Source organism: Onychostoma macrolepis, chromosome 18 (genome assembly GCF_012432095.1).
Source record: "Onychostoma macrolepis isolate SWU-2019 chromosome 18, ASM1243209v1, whole genome shotgun sequence".
Taxonomy (NCBI): Eukaryota; Metazoa; Chordata; class Actinopteri; order Cypriniformes; family Cyprinidae; genus Onychostoma; species Onychostoma macrolepis.
Genome location: NC_081172.1, coordinates 11,445,256 through 11,461,267, shown reverse-complemented (window position 1 = coordinate 11,461,267; position 16,012 = coordinate 11,445,256). Strand labels below are relative to the sequence as shown.

General features: G+C 36.3%; 2 protein-coding genes and 1 non-coding gene across 5 annotated transcripts; 1 reads left to right on the top strand and 2 right to left on the bottom strand.

Moving 5' to 3' along the window:
- The first annotated feature begins 465 nt into the window (after positions 1-465).
- Positions 466-3,426, top strand: arl2bp (ADP-ribosylation factor-like 2 binding protein). Its single transcript, XM_058751896.1, has 7 exons — positions 466-589; positions 876-945; positions 1,041-1,102; positions 1,399-1,505; positions 1,606-1,691; positions 2,145-2,241; positions 2,486-3,426. The coding sequence occupies exons 1-7, from the start codon at positions 568-570 to the stop codon at positions 2,597-2,599; spliced, it is 558 nt and encodes a 185-aa protein (XP_058607879.1). The 5' UTR covers positions 466-567; the 3' UTR covers positions 2,600-3,426.
- Positions 3,427-3,543: 117 nt separating this feature from the next.
- On the bottom strand, positions 3,544-15,912 carry pllp (plasmolipin). 3 transcript variants are annotated; one of them, XM_058751897.1, is made up of 8 exons: positions 15,826-15,912; positions 10,264-10,324; positions 9,943-10,053; positions 8,883-9,071; positions 8,070-8,240; positions 6,376-6,549; positions 6,181-6,294; positions 3,544-4,886 (listed from the first exon to the last, which is right to left on the bottom strand). In XM_058751897.1, the coding sequence occupies exons 5-8, from the start codon at positions 8,199-8,201 to the stop codon at positions 4,779-4,781; spliced, it is 528 nt and encodes a 175-aa protein (XP_058607880.1). In that variant the 5' UTR covers positions 8,202-8,240; positions 8,883-9,071; positions 9,943-10,053; positions 10,264-10,324; positions 15,826-15,912; the 3' UTR covers positions 3,544-4,778. The 3 variants fall into 3 exon arrangements, with proteins under 3 accessions (XP_058607880.1, XP_058607881.1, XP_058607882.1); XM_058751898.1 differs by having other exon boundaries at positions 8,883-9,068; XM_058751899.1 differs by lacking the exon at positions 15,826-15,912 and adding an exon at positions 12,820-13,060.
- trnal-cag (transfer RNA leucine (anticodon CAG)) lies at positions 9,093-9,175 on the bottom strand. The gene has a single exon. It is a non-coding gene; the product is annotated as a tRNA-Leu (tRNA).
- Positions 15,913-16,012: the final 100 nt, after the last annotated feature.

Below are 16,012 nucleotides of genomic sequence, written 5' to 3'. Positions count from 1 at the left end.
CTCTGTTTTCTCTTTTTATTCTTTATTTATTAGAAAAGTTTTCTTCAAAACAGTTTAGGGAAAGGAACCATATATGTATGGATTTTGGTTCACATTCTACATGTCCTTGCACAACTATTAAATAGAAGAACAAATATGTAATTCAAACTAGAGTCTTAATAATACGATCTATATTATAATATAGATTATATGTTATGGTAGCATAGATAAATAGACAAGATTTCCTTTCTCTCGATAATAAAGCAGGTCAGTATTAAAATCATAACAGACCTGACCTGTTTTCTGTGAGGTGCCTCTTCTTGGTATGATCTTTTCAAAGTATGGAATTCTGTTAACTTGACTTACTAAAGGTTCGTTAGAATAATAGAAAAGGCTAAAGGAACAGCTACATCTAAAGCCTATGTAATGGTCCGGATAATTACTCCTTCTGCCTGCGCTGTCCAGTAACTCAAAAAAAAGGCGGAACTGAATAAAAGGAAAGTGTTTCTACCGAACACATTTCGAACAGGTACGCGTTCTCCCGTTGCCGTGGCAGCAGCGACTTCAGGAAGAACGTTCGGGCGATTAATGATGGATGCTCGAGAGACAGGTAATTGATTGTTTTAAAATATTAATATACTTTTGAGTTGAAAGCAATCCACTGTATTTCCTATGCCACGAATCCAAGCGTTTGATTGTGCAGTACCGTCCTGTCGTCTTTAAAGCTCCAGTGGGCCAGCCATGCACCTTCACTTCTACCAGCTAGCTTACGGGAATCTGGCAGACTAGTTTCAGAATTGTGATCAGATCTGTAACTTGTGTTCTCAGAAAATTAAAAATGCTTTTTGCAACGTTATTTAAACTTCTCTATCTGAACTTTCTATGAAACCCAAAAGATCTGCTGGGTGGCAATGAGAACATAGTTGAAATGCAGACTTTGGAAGAAGAGGACTTTGCAGTTTCAATGTAAGTTATATAGTTTGTTTTCTTGAGTGAAAATGCGTGTATATTTCTCGAAATTACAATTTTCTTCTTTTATCCGTAATACTTTGCCTCTTCAGATCATCAGATGCTGATGCAGAGTTTGACATGGTTATTGGGAACATCGAGGATATTATAATGGGTATTTATACGTCTATTAATTTATTAAACGCTTATGACAACAACTGTTAATCTTTAATATCATCTTTTAGTATCCAGCTATAATACATGTGAATATCACATAATCTGTCAAGAACATGTCCTAGTTAATTTTGGTGGAAATTGTATTTAATATTAATTGTTTTAATTTATTAATGCAAAATGGAATTTATATTTCTTCCTTTTTTTCTCATGGTTTAGGATGAAATGAGACCTGGACATGTATTCATGAAAGTCACTCATCCAAATTATAACTGACACATGCAATTATTTCCACAGAGGATGAATTCCAACATCTTCAGCAGTCTTTCATGGAGAAATATTACCTTGAGTTTGATGACTCTGATGAGAACAAGCTCAGCTATACACCTATTTTTAATGAATATGTATGCGGTACTTTCAGCTTTGTTTTATCATACATTTATGACCCTTGTAGAGATGGAAGTACTGTATTTAAATGTCATTTATTAAATTTTGCTTTCTCAGATTGAAATCCTTGAAAAACATCTGGAACAGCAGTTGGTAGAGCGAATTCCTGGATTCAGCATGGATGCATTCACCCATTCACTTAAGTATGCCATATGAATTCATCTTTTTTTCTGGGCCTGAGTATGGTGCTCAGGCTTGACAGTGGCTGACAGCATTTCTTTTACACTGACGATATCGTATATACTGAAAAATATCCACCAAAAAAAAAAGATCAAAATAAAGACAATAGCAATCCAGTCTAAAATCAGTATAAAACAGGGGTTTTAGATGTTACAGACCCTCAAAAAAGATAATCCTTATATGAGGAGCCACTTCCTAACATTTAGAAGGCCGCTATATATTTTCATGTATAAAGACCCTATTTACTGTATGCTGTGAAAAATTATTTTTTGAAAAAACCCGAAGTGTCTTATTGTAATACACACAATTTACCACTAGATGGAGGTATTTACATAAACTGGTATTTGCACAGAACATTATTCCATGATTGTGACCTAAATTTTCTGTTTATTTGTAATCCTTCTTTTCTCAATTAGACAGCACAAAGATGAAGTTTCAGGTGACATACTTGACATGCTGCTCACTTTCACTGACTTTATGGCCTTTAAAGAGATGTTCATTGATTACAGAGCAGTAAGTAAAAAGCTGTTCTTTTTCTTTATACTACAAAATATAGGTTTCATAATGTTTATTTGGTTACAGTTCAGAGAAAAGCTGTTCTGCCCCGTTCGGATGTAGTTCTTGTCTATAATAAAATAACCTGACACGTAATCATCTACTACGATAAAACGTTGACCTACTTTTCTTCGAACATGAACAGAAGCTATAAACCTGCCATAGACTGTGGTAGAAACTTATTTATCTCCTCCTTTTGTAGGAAAAGGAAGGCAGAGGATTGGACCTTAGTACCGGACTGGTGGTGAAATCTTTCAGTTCTGCTTCCGCTTCACCTCTGACCTCTAGCACGGCCTCACAATCCAGCTGTAAATGAACTTGATCAGTCAACACATATGAATATTCCCATTTAAAAAGATGAATATTTATTGAAAATTCCTTTCCCACATCCCAAAACAAACAGCCACTTTTATAGTAACTTGACAGAAGGGAATCTGTGTTTAATTTAGGTTAATGTTTAAACGAAACGTTCGGGACAACTGTCAGTTTATCTGGTATGACTCCTCTTACAGTGTTCATGTCCTGAAATCCACTCTGTCTGGATCAGTCTTTCACATCTTGTTGGCCTACAGCGCAGCAAAACACTACTGCTGTTTCTGACCAAACTGATGTAGAAAGCTGTAATGAGCATTTGAGCATCTCAAAGCTGCCACTTTATTGAACATTTTCATATGGTTAAATCCTTGTATATCATAATATACCAAAATAATTATTTTCACTTGACAATCATAAAGGGCTTTTCAATACAAAAGTATTATACAATGTGCCTGATATGACAATAAATCTAAAAGACCCTTTTTCCATTTAAAAGACTTGCAAGTCTTTCAAGTAAAATATTAAAATATAAATACAGAATTAAAAATAGTGTTTATAGTTACCAGAAAGAATGTAAATAATCCATACAGTTTTTCATGCTTTTAATGTGATGTAGAGTCCATGTTTTGGATGGCTCTCATATCTTCTGAGTGACAATAAGAAGGAAAGACTGATAAGAACTTTTCAAAATAATACTTAGTTTCGTTGATGTATACAAACTTCAGCATTTTTACTCCCTTCTTTACTTAGAAGAATGTGTTGTTCTTACTAGATGAATGTTGCGTTATTGTGTACATTTGTTTATTATTTGTATATATAGACATCTGAGCCTGTGTATGAAAGAAATAAATACAATAGTTCTTTATATTTTATCAAAACCTTTTTATGCTCAAAACAATCAATTACATTCTTAAGCATAACTTTACACTAATGCAAGAACCTCACCACTCAAATACATATTTGCTCAAGTCATTCAGTGTGTCTTAGAAAAATAGTACACTAAAAGCTGGGGCTGGTAAGATTTTTTTTTTTTTTTAATCTCTTAATGCTTACTCAGGCTGCATTTATTTGATCAAATATATAAGGTGGCCAAGTGAGCTCAACTGACTGCAAATTAAAAATACATGCAAAATAAAAAACATCTTCATCAATTTGACAACACATGCGCTGCAAATGCTCACAACACAAAGAAACATGCTGCAAATTGGCCAGCTCGGAAATGTTTAAAGGAACAGTGAAGTGACAAACATGGCTGGGACATGTTTATCAATGTTTGCTCTGAAAGGTGAGATTTTTGTTATTTTAACATCCTGATCATGATTTCCTAGCTATATAAATATAAATATTATTAGCCCAAATAAGCTGACGAAATACACAATTACTGTGATTGTAAAATGTTATGTAAGCTTACTTTTACAACTTTCCTTTCAAAAAACCATAGCCTATGGTTCTTCTATTAAAGTTAATTAATTAATACATTTATTACATAAAAAGAAAAATGGTTACACTAGTTAAACCATGGTAACCATGCACAAATTAAGTATGCATTTACTACACTAACCACAGTTTAACCATGGTATTTGTACAACTGATTATAAAATTGTAATCCATATTCCCAAAAAAAAATTAATGGTTAATTTTCGTTTTGTTGGTGTAATTTAATTGCGGTCTGTGCTACTTGCGCGTTTCTTTATTTGTTTTGTGTTGTGAGCATTTGCAGCACGTGCTGTCAAACTGATGATGAAGATGTTTTCTTAATTTGCTGGTGCCTTTTCTATTTGCATGTTTTCTGAAGTTGCAGCGAGTTGAGCTCTCCTGGCCACCATAAACATACAATAAAAAATAAAAAGTTCGAGTCCCGGCTTGCGGACCTTTCCCGATCCCATCCCAGCATTTTTTAAAATAAATCTTTTTTAAGATTATAAATGTATTTACTGTCACTTTTGATCAATTCAATGCATCCTTGCGGAGTAAAATAATTAATTCCTTTTTAAAAAAAATCTTACTGACCCACGCCTGCTGCACAGAAGCATACACACAATGTCCATGTTATAAACCATAAAGCAATTATGCTGAGCACCGTTATACAGAAGGGTTGTCGGATGTTCCTGAAGAATCTGAGTAATATCCCCTTCGAAGTGTCCTCACACAGTGACTGAGAATGTTAAACAGAGGATGGTCTACACAGGCACTGTACTCGCCGCTGCATTTTGCCCTTCACCCCTCCAGTCCAAATAGGCAAAGTAGCTGCTAGCTCCGTATAACAGAGTCACCACTATGGCAAAGAACTGCAAGAAAAGATATATAGATATGACACAAAAAAAAAAAGAAAAAAAGATACAGATCTTACATATTGCACTCAAGTATAAGCAGCATGCAGTTCCCAAAATAAGATTTTTAAATGTCTCAGTGTGTGTGTTTTCATACAATAAACATTAATAGAGTTCAGTGTTGTTTTGGACTCCAATGACATTTATTGTATATGCAAAAACAGTCTTCAGAATAAAGAAAGTCATACAAATTTTCATTTGTGTGAGAACTATCCCTTTAAGATCTTAAGAACGTAATCCTTAATACAAGTTAAACAACATAAATTATTTCAGGGCATAAAACCGTTTTACAGGAAAGTACATAAGCAGCCATTGAGCAGATATGTAGATTTAAAGATGCTGTAATAACTTCAAAACTGTTAACTTTTACACACGGAGGACGTATAAACTGTGATTACACTCCTCCACTAAAAGCATTACAGGTTTGTCATGTGCTTACCGCACAATTTCATGTGGACTCTGGCCGATGTGGTTTTTAAAGCCCTATAAAACACGCATAGCACTCTACAACCTTGCTTTTGCCTTTTATTTGATCTACAAAACTGTATTGAGTATTTTAGTAAGTGATGAATAATGCTTTAACCAGACAAGTGAAGGTAAAGCTTCATATTAGATGTTCTGGCTTAAAACATATTGATTAATATTATTAATTATTTTTTAAGAAAGCCCTATCTACACTACCATGAAAAGTTTGGAGCCAGTAAGATTTCTTAATGTAGATGTCTCCCGTGCTCGCTAAGGTTCAATTATTTGATCATAAATTCAGTAAAATCAGTAACATTATAAAATATTATCACAGTTTAAAATAAATATTTTCTATTTTAAAATGTGATTTATTCCTGTGATGGAAAAGATCCAGACTTCAGTGTCACATCATTCTTTGGAAATCATTCTAATTTGCTGATTTGATGCTCAAGAAACATATCTTATTACTATCAAATTTGAACATTTGTGCTGCTTAATATTTTTGTGGAAACCATGATACACATTTTTTGTGATTCTTTGAGTATTAATTTAAGAAAAATGGTACCGCTCCCAGAACTTGAATGGTAGTTTAAATATTTGTTAGGTAGTAATTGAGTGCGTTGCTGACATCTGAATCACCTGATCTGGGTGGGCAGTGTGACACCATGCTGTTTCACAGATAAGCCTAACTTTACTTTAGAAATGAGGTAGGATGGACACACCTCTCTCAGCTCATAGCATTTGTGAATGTGTGTGTAGTGTGTGTTCAAGACATGTTTTCACTCACTGCAGAAGCTCCCAGATGAGCATGCCAGGAAAGCCTATAGGATGGGACAGATACTGCATCAGCCAAAAAGGCAGTTACATATAGAACAGCTGCGACTACATAGAACACCATGAGCTACAAGGAGAAAAGGAAGACAGGATTACAAACTTGATTTAACTGACAAAGTCACAAATTATAGAGGAGTAAGTGTCTCACCACTAAAGGCCAGGGCACTGAGGGTAGACTCTGATAAAACCTCAACATCAGCACTACAAACAGGGCAATGCTCAGAAGCCACAGTGTCACGCTGACAAACATCACCCAACCATAAGCAGGATTCGAGGTGTAGTTGGTACTGGCGATCAGCGACCACACCAGTAATCCAACAAACTAGAAGATGGAGATGATCATATGTTAAGCATCAATGACAAAACATAGCCACTTGAAAATTCTGTTATCATTTGCTCAACCTCATGTTCCAAATCTGTACGACTTTTGCGTAACTTGAAAGAAGATATTATGAAAGGACCCATGGAAAGTCATGTCTCCGAAACAGCACTGGACCCCACTGATTTTCTTTGCATGGACAAAAAAAACACTGAGACATTTTCCAAAATATCTTCTTTTTTTTTTTGTGCCACAGAAAAAAAAAAGTTATACAGATTTGGAAGGACAAGAGGATGAGTAAATGACAGAATTTTTTTGGATAAATTAATCCTTCAAGTCAAGAAAACCCTTAGATATAATTTATTTGCGTATTATCACCAAGGCTTTTCTTAATGTCAGGGTGTTATAATTAATTTAGATGAGCTTGCACAATTACATGCATGCTCTGAAACACAAGGTTTAAAATGAAAGTGACATAAGTGTGAATCATCCTGGTAGTTCTCAGTGACCTAACCTACCAAAAACATTTAACATGCAGCACTGTCAACCATTAATGTTATTTTTAGCACCATATATTTACTGTTCGAAGTACTGATGTATGTCCTGGGAAATTCTCTCACATAGTTATAAATTGAAGTTATCAAAAAAATAGCTTTTTATATACACAGACAGATGATGCCAATGGCATCCTTTGTACAATGAATATCAAAAGTTCATTATGTATTATTCATCTGACAAAGGTCTCAGATTTCAGGCTATGTGTCTGACACAAGATAGCTACAAACAACTTGCTCCACAGGATTCTAGAAGACTAAAACAGACACATATCAGGCCAAATATTCACTAAAATTCAATATTACATTTATATTTACTGACTTGACAATGATAATGTATTTGTATTGAGGGGAGTGTTTCATTATGGTTATTGACCCAATGACCAGTGAGATGATAATACAATAAACGTCATAAATACTGATGTTTGCTGTACAGTTTAATCAGTAATTTATATTACGGACAAGTAAGTATTTTTCTGAACATTTTGTTCTGATTATTGCATGTTCATACCTGAATATGTTGATATTTTGAGCAGAATGTAGTTTATGTTCCTAAATAACACAGAAACATAGACTTGTGGTTTACCTACATTTACTTCTGTGTTGGCTCAGTGTAGGTGCACACTTAATGCACAGTATGAGCGCTACATCTACCTCTACGCAAACCCTGTACAAGCATGCAACCGTTTGCATAATATCCTAGTTGTATGAAAAATAATGACAATAATTCATAGTAGAAACCTGATTAGTTTCATTTTACCAACCAATACCTACAGTCTCAGTTTTTCTCAAATACTGGCAATCTGGCATTGTTTTTTTTTTTAAAGAAACTCAAAAGAAAGGTGGGTGTGAGAGTATTATGAAGGGAGAAATAAATCATTTCACAAAGCTACAAAATATAAAACACTTATGTTAAATATACAACATATGCCAAAGCATGGAAAGCGCAATATAGTTTTTTCAACTCACAATCTCAGCTATAAGTAGGATACCAGGAATACTCCTGATGAAGTCCATGTCTACCATTGCTGGGATACCATAACTTCTCTGAGGTTCACTAGAGCTGGTCTGAGTGTTGACCTTCCCAGGAAAATCAGCCATTTCTTCTCAGTATAAAGAGTTGATCACATAAAAATGTCACTTTGAAAAAGAAAAAGGAAATAATGCAGCACAGTAGAGAAACACCAGAACAGGTAATGCAGGTGTTGTCACTACCTAACAACAAAGTTTTTTTTGTCTCTTTCACACCCTCCCTCTGTTTTCCTCTCTCTCGCTCTCTCTCACTCTATATACCTTTGTACACCTACAATGTATTTACAGTGAGATCATGTTAGGCGGATACTGTGTATCTAAGTAATAAATAACTTCAGTAAGAATAATAAAGTGAGAACCCTCTACCTTCCTCTTGTTAAAAAAAAAAAAAAGAGGAAACAGCAAGACATAAAAAAACAATAGAAGTCGAAATTGGGGATTAACAAATTGCAGTGTATACAAGTTTAAAATGCCAGAATCATTGACAAATCAATTTACACAAAGATCACATCGCTTTTTTAATGACCCCTCTTAGTTTAGATAATAGTTTCTCAGAATATTATATTATATATATATATATATATATATATATATACACACACACACACTCAATTAAATTTTAAGACTTTTTATTATATGTAGAATACTCTTCCTGTATGCAATGCTCATTGCACTCCTTGCTTTGAACCACTCACATTATTAAAAAAACTGTAAAGATTCATTCATTAACGTCTTACATCTTTCACTAACCTGCACAACAGTCAGTTTTGTACTGCAGTCGTTGACTCAGTTCATCTTTGGCCACTTGTCTGCAGCGACCAGATGTAAAACTTTCATGTCATGTATTTTTGCTAGTTTTGTTGTTTCGGTACTCTTCTCTCCATGAGGTATGAAACGGCCTTTGGTCTGTTTGTTGAGTACGCATCAGCGGTTCACCTACTGGGAAAAAAAAAACATTGTTGTCAGAAGTGGGATTCGAACCCACGCCTCCAGGGGAGACTGCGACCTGAACGCAGCGCCTTAGACCGCTCGGCCATCCTGACACATGGAACTAAATGTGATGTTTTGCCCTCTAGTGGTATGAATGCACAGGGATTAAAATTACTTTCACTTTCCTCATTTGTATTTACTGTTTTCTTAATGTAACAGTCAAAAACAGCAATGCATACAATTCATATATGATATAAAGTAACATATAATATATTTTATAATATAATTTTTGCCCTGTAACATATAGCGTGGCCATTTCTATAACACCAAATTTGAGGACACTTTGTGGGATTCAGTAAAGCTAGGATAAAAACTGAAAAGTAATTCTAAACCTATGAGCAGTGACTGAAATAAACCTTTCCATTTAGGGGTGACATTTTCTCTCTTATACTGATTGGCGGGGCGATTGATTTAACTTTATAAGGGAGTTTTCTAACCCTATTACATTCATTTAATATGTATTTATTTACACCATGCAAATTCTTAAATTTATTCATTTAATAAGAATAAAAAGACACTATAGCAATCAAATAAAATAAATATCAACAAAATCCATTGTTTCAGAATTGGTACAGAAGCTGCACCTTAAGTGGCATTTAGATTATTTACACAGATTGATGCGTGAATAAATTTACACTGCAGTTACAACTGCAGTAACAGTCTTATGAGATTTTTTTTTTTTTTTTTTTTTAAAGTTGAATATTCAACTATGAAATAATACTTTATATATGAAACTAAAACCGCCAGTAGAGGGCGGCAAGACACTGTCTTAAAGGTATAGTTCCCCCCAAAAATGAAAACTTGCTGTTAATTTCCTCACCTCAGGCCATCCAAGATGTAAGTGACTTTTTCTTCAGTAAAACAGTTAAGAAGATTTTTAGCTGAAACCGTGGTCCTTGGCGATTCATAAAAGGCAGGTCAGCTACCAACACTTGAGAGTCAAAAAAAGCATATTCAGGAAAGTCAAAATTGATTAATACCCGTGGCTCCTGACTAGGCCTATATAGAGTCTTATAATGCGAAACGATTGGTCTGTGCAAGAAAGTGAACATTATTTTACCTTTAATCAATAGACTTGATTAATTGTAGAGTAATTGACCCTAAATGATGCAACAAAAATATCTGCCATCATGTTACTCACCCTCATGCTGTTCCAAACCAGTATCAGTTTCTTTCTTCTGTTGCTCACAAAAGAAGCCATTCTGAAGAAAATTGGTAACGAAACCGATTACAGTAACCATTTACTTCCATTGTATTGATTAAAAAAAAAAAAAAAAAAAAAACATTTAAATGAGGCTTAATTTCGCCGATGCTGGCTGTGAAATTATTTCCAAGCATGATGGCGCATCAAGGCTGTAACCATGTCTTGACCAGTGGGGGACATTAAAGGTGCAGTAGGAGATCTCGGAAAATGCTAACTTTAGCCTGATAGCACTGAAAGCGAACGTCCCACCCTCCCTGCAATCGCCGTCCAAAGACACGCCCCCTGAACGCACATACGCTCAAAGAGCAGAATACCAGAGACAACATTAAATTACTACAATAGGCTACATCAATGGTTTCCAATTACAGTCCTGGCGCCCTCCCCGCTCTGCACATTTCATATGTATATCTTATCATGTCTGACGGTTGTTCTGCTCCACCGTAAGTCATAAGTGCCCTGCGAAGTGGACACCACCAGATATTCCGCCATGATTCCAGTTCGAAGCGAGCGTTTATGCTCCATACAAAGGGCATTAAAATGTTCCAGACCTGAATTTAAATTGTATTTATTTACAGAGGTATATTATGTCACACTTCTCTTTCGTCTGTGTGTGAGGAGCAGTGCAAATCCGTGAGTGAATGTTCTGAAGTGAAATACAGGTGCTGGTCATATAATTAGAATATCATCAAAAAGTTGATTTATTTCACTAATTCCATTCAAAAAGTGAAACTTGTATATTATATTCATTCATTACACACAGACTGATATATTTATCTCTTTTAATTTTGATGATTATAACTGACAACTAAAGAAAATCCCAAATTCAGTATCTCAGAAAATTAGAATATTACTTAAGACCAATACAAAGAAAGGATTTTTAGAAATCTTGGCCAACTGAAAAGTATGAGCATGTACAGCACTCAATACTTAGTTGGGGCTCCTTTTGCTTGAATTACTGCAGCAATGCGGCGTGGCATGGAGTCGATCAGTCTGTGGCACTGCTCAGGTGTTATGAGAGCCCAGGTTGCTCTGATAGTGGCATATCGCATCTTTCTCTTCACAATACCCCATAGATTTTCTATGGGGTTAAGGTCAGGCGAGTTTGCTGGCCAATTAAGAACAGGGATACCATGGTCCTTAAACCAGATACTGGTTGCTTTGGCACTGTGTGCAGGTGCCAAGTCCTGTTGGAAAATGAAATCTGCATCTCCATAAAGTTGGTCAGCAGCAGGAAGCATGAAGTGCTCTAAAACTTCCTGGTATACGGCTGCGTTGACCTTGGACCTCAGAAAACACAGTGGACCAACACCAGCAGATGACATGGCACCCCAAACCATCACTGACTGTGGAAACTTTACACTGGACCTCGAGCAACGTGGATTGTGTGCCTCTCCTCTCTTCCTCCAGACTCTGGGACCCTGATTTCCAAAGGAAATGCTAAATTTACTTTCATCTGAAAAGAGGACTTTGGACCACTGAGCAACAGTCCAGTTCTTTTTGTCTTTAGCCCAGGCGAGACGCTTCTGATGCTGTCTGTTGTTCAAGAGTGGCTTGACACAAGGAAACCCATGTCTTGCATACGTCTGTGCGTAGTGGTTCTTGAAGCACTGACTCCAGCTGCAGTCCACTCTTTGTGAATCTCCCCCACATTTTTGAATGGCTTTTGTTTCACAATCCTCTCCAGGGTGCGGTTATCCCTATTGCTTGTACACTTTTTTCTACCACATCTTTTCCTTCCCTTCGCCTCTCTATTAATGTGCTTGGACACAGAGCTCTGTGAACAGCCAGCCTCTTTTGCAATGACCTTTTGTGTCTTGCCCTCCTTGAGTCAATGGCCGTCTTTTGGACAACTGTCAAATCAGCAGTCTTCCCCATGATTGTGTAGCCTACAGAACTAGACTGAGAGACCATTTAAAGGCCTTTGCAGGTGTTTTGAGTTAATTAGCTGATTAGAGTGTGGCACCAGGTGTCTTCAATATTGAACCTTTTCACAATATTCTAATTTTCTGAGATACTGAATTTGGGATTTTCCTTAGTTGTCAGTTATAATCATCAAAATTAAAAGAAATAAACATTTGAAATATATCAGTCTGTGTGTAATGAATAAATATAATATACAAGTTTCACTTTTTGAATGGAATTAGTGAAATAAATCAACTTTTTGATGATATTCTAATTATATGACCAGCACCTGTAAACTTCAACAGATTTCCCCTGCTCAGGGAGTAGGGAACAATGAACAATGTGTAGGGAGCATGTCAATGAGAACACAGTTCATGCACGGAGCTCTCTTCTAACGAGCTGGTTATCTGAACCGAGTGTGTTAACTAAGCGAGACATGCAAAATATGCAGAGCGGGGAGCGCAAAGACTGGAACTGGGAACAGCGCTGGGCCACATCATATGTCATTCACCGGTGAGAAAACTTTACAGCACAGTTAGTAAAAGTGCTACAATACCAGGAAGGAAGATCGGGTTGTTGATGTTTGCCTACCATTCTCGCTCTGTCTGCACAGCGTGAGTGAACGCGCGGATGAAGTATCCTGTCTGCGCGAACAGGGTGTGCAGAGGTATGCAAATTATACATACGTTGACAGGCAGGTAGGAAAGACAGTTAAAACTTTAATTGGACAAACATTTCTTGGTCCTACACCTTCCACAGAATATATAAATACAGATAAATACATTTAGACAACTTAACTTAATGATTGCTATCAGGATGTGAAGAGACTTTCAACCAGAATAACAAAAAATGTTTCTGAAGACAATCACCTCTGGCACCTTTAAGTATAAAGCAACAGACTGGTGAAGGAAATGCTAGGTGTAACTATTTGAAAAGAATATTTTAAATATGCACACTTTCATTTTTATTTGTATGTAAAAACGCAAAACGTTTCATGTGTCGTCACCTTCAGTTAGGATGGATAACGTAAATTTTACCATATTTTCAATTAAAAAGGCCATATTTGAGGAAAAAGTCTAGTAGTTCGCTAACTTTACTCGCTGGATATTACTGTCGGTCGATTATCAAATATTAAATGTTTCGCTACTTCCATCTTACCTTGCTAAAGACGTTAAAAACTGACGCTCAGTGTTGCCAGATTGAATGGACGATTTCCAGGCCAAAAGCACACAAAAAACCCACCCAAAACTTTAACTGTCAAAATAATGTGATAGAATGTGTCAATCAAGGTTGATGAAGGCCATTTTTAAATCGTTAAAACAATATAAAGACGACAAAATAATATAAATATAACGTGCATGTCTGCAGCTAGACACTTCTCAAAAAACTGCCATTATGTTACACCCTCATGCTTTTCCAAACCTGTAAGGGTTTCTTTCTTCTGTGGAGCACAAAAATAAAAAAGCCATTCTAAAGAATACTAGTAACAAAACAGTTTACGGTAAACATTTAAATTATACTGGCTAAATTTCGTTGATGCCAGCAAGGCCATAACCATGTCTTGAACATTTGAGGGTATTAAATATATAGAGTAAACGTTTAATGTATCATCACGTGATACCATTAGCTGTGTTCGACTTGAAGCAGTGCTGCGCAGAATGATCAGTGTATGACAAAGTACCGCGAGAGCGATTCGAAAGCTTAAAGGATTCATCTGCTCTCTTATCGCTCTCGCTACGGTGGCCGGGAAGTGCAAAACAACATTACAAAGTGTGAAACACTTTTACGAATCTCGAGACAAATTTACATTTTGGAAAACATTTTTACATATCATAAAACACAATTACATGGGAAAAACACTTTTACCAAGGACGAAACAAATTTACATTTTAGAAAAATTAACAAGACGCAAAACATTTTTACCAGTCCCGAAACAAATTTACAATGACAGATTCTTCACGGAAAGGGAATGTACCACACACCGGAAGTGACGCGGTGAAAGGTGGTGTTGTTGGTGAGCGCGGTAAATTCGTGTTGTGGTTGTGGAGTAAATGCCGTAAATAAAAGTTTATGGTGACCGAACATGTACTGTGGCCGAGGGATGTTTTGCGGCAAACACATGAGCAGCTTAAGGCGGTTTTGCTGTACGTGTGGTCAGTGTTTGGAGTTTCTAAAGGACGCGAACCAGACGGACTTCGCAAAGCTTCATTTTTACATCACTACAAAACGGGCAAAACATCCCTCGGCCGTTTGCAGCAGGAAGGGGCAGTTAAAGTCCGGGGCTCGCAGCACCGGCTCCGCGGTGAGAGCCTCCTTCACCTTTTCGAATGCCTCGTCTTCGTCCTTGGTAAAAGTGTTTTTCCCATGTAATTGTGTTTTATGATATGTAAAAATGTTTTCCAAAATGTAAATTTGTCTCGAGCTTCGTAAAAGTGTTTCACACTTTGTAATGTTTTGCACTTCCCGGCCACCGTACTCTCGCGGTATTTTGATGTCATACACTGGCCATTCTGCGCAGCGCCGCTTCAAGTCGAACACACCTATTCCATAGGCGGCGCTAGGGAGGGGCTAGCAGGTGCTCCAGCACCCCCAAGAAAAACCAAAGCACCCCCATAAAAAATGAAATAAAATAAAAACATTTGACTCATGCATAACTACTGCAATGCAATAGGATACAACGTGAGGGGGAAATCACACAGTTTAAATAAAATAAAAATCAGCAAATACTGTGGAACCAAATAAATGAGAAACGAATGTTAATAAATAAATAAATAAAAAACTTCCAATATTAGGCTAAATGGCAGGTCAACAGGATTTTCCAAAATCCAAAATATTTTTAAAACAAGAGATTTTACATTTGATAAAATACACGTGATAAATTAAATCTGATCCGTGTTGCTCGACTGTAGTTCGTTCGATGTGCTGCATTGAGCAGCCGCGTTTAGTTCTAATTGTTGTGTCTGTTCTCTAAACTGAACTAAAGTATTTTTATTGCTATTAAAAAAAATCTAAATGACGGTGAGGGACGGTGCTTAACACCGGTAACACCGCCAACACCGTTGCAGCAAGCCAAATGCACCTATACTACATAATCAGAAAATATATATATTTTTTGTTTGTTTGTGTTTTTTTAATAGGTTTTCAAGATTTCTGCAAATTTATTTGTTATATCTGTTTAAGCTCATTCCTCATGAAAAAAAAATGAATAAATAAAATTATTGCGCGAACGCCCCCATGTCATACAGTAGGCTAAGCGCGATAATACTCCCACTCCTCAAACATTTTAAATGCGCCTATATAGCGATTTTATTCATATAAAAAATAATAACAACATGTTTTGGTCATATTTACCATTAATTGCCCAGCTCCCCCTGTCATTAATCTAGCATCCCTCTCAGCACCTGCGTTCAAAATTCTCTGGCGCCGCCCCTGCACCTTTCCCTTCTAGCCACAGCCCATTTTCGATTTAAAACGGCCATATTTGAGGGAAAAGTTGAGTAGTTTGCTACTCGTTATATTACTGTTGGTCGAATAACGTTTCTACCGTAAAACAGTTTGCAAATATTAAATGTTTTGCTACTTCCAGTTCCATCTTACCTCTCTGACGACTTTAACCACGCTTCTTTACAGTTACTGGAATTCGCGCGCTCTCCTTCCGTTCTATCAACAGTAAACCCCGCCTACTTTGATTTGATTGGCCATCTAAATAATTTTGACACTGACAAGCGGAAATGGCGTTTTTGATTTCAAATTTCAATAATCAATCTAAAATGTTTTATTTTTA

Coding starts and splice junctions, on each gene's coding strand:
- pllp (XM_058751897.1), bottom strand. CDS start 8,201: ATGGCTGATTTTCCTGGGAAGGTCAACACTCAGACCAGCTCTAGTGAA. Junction 6,550..8,069: donor TCCTACTTATAGCTGAGATT/GTGAGTTGAAAA, acceptor TCCATCTTCTAG/TTTGTTGGATTACTGGTGTG. Junction 6,295..6,375: donor CAGTGCCCTGGCCTTTAGTG/GTGAGACACTTA, acceptor TTCTCCTTGTAG/CTCATGGTGTTCTATGTAGT.
- arl2bp (XM_058751896.1), top strand. CDS start 568: ATGATGGATGCTCGAGAGACAG. Junction 1,103..1,398: donor CATCGAGGATATTATAATGG/GTATTTATACGT, acceptor TTATTTCCACAG/AGGATGAATTCCAACATCTT. Junction 1,506..1,605: donor CACCTATTTTTAATGAATAT/GTATGCGGTACT, acceptor TTGCTTTCTCAG/ATTGAAATCCTTGAAAAACA.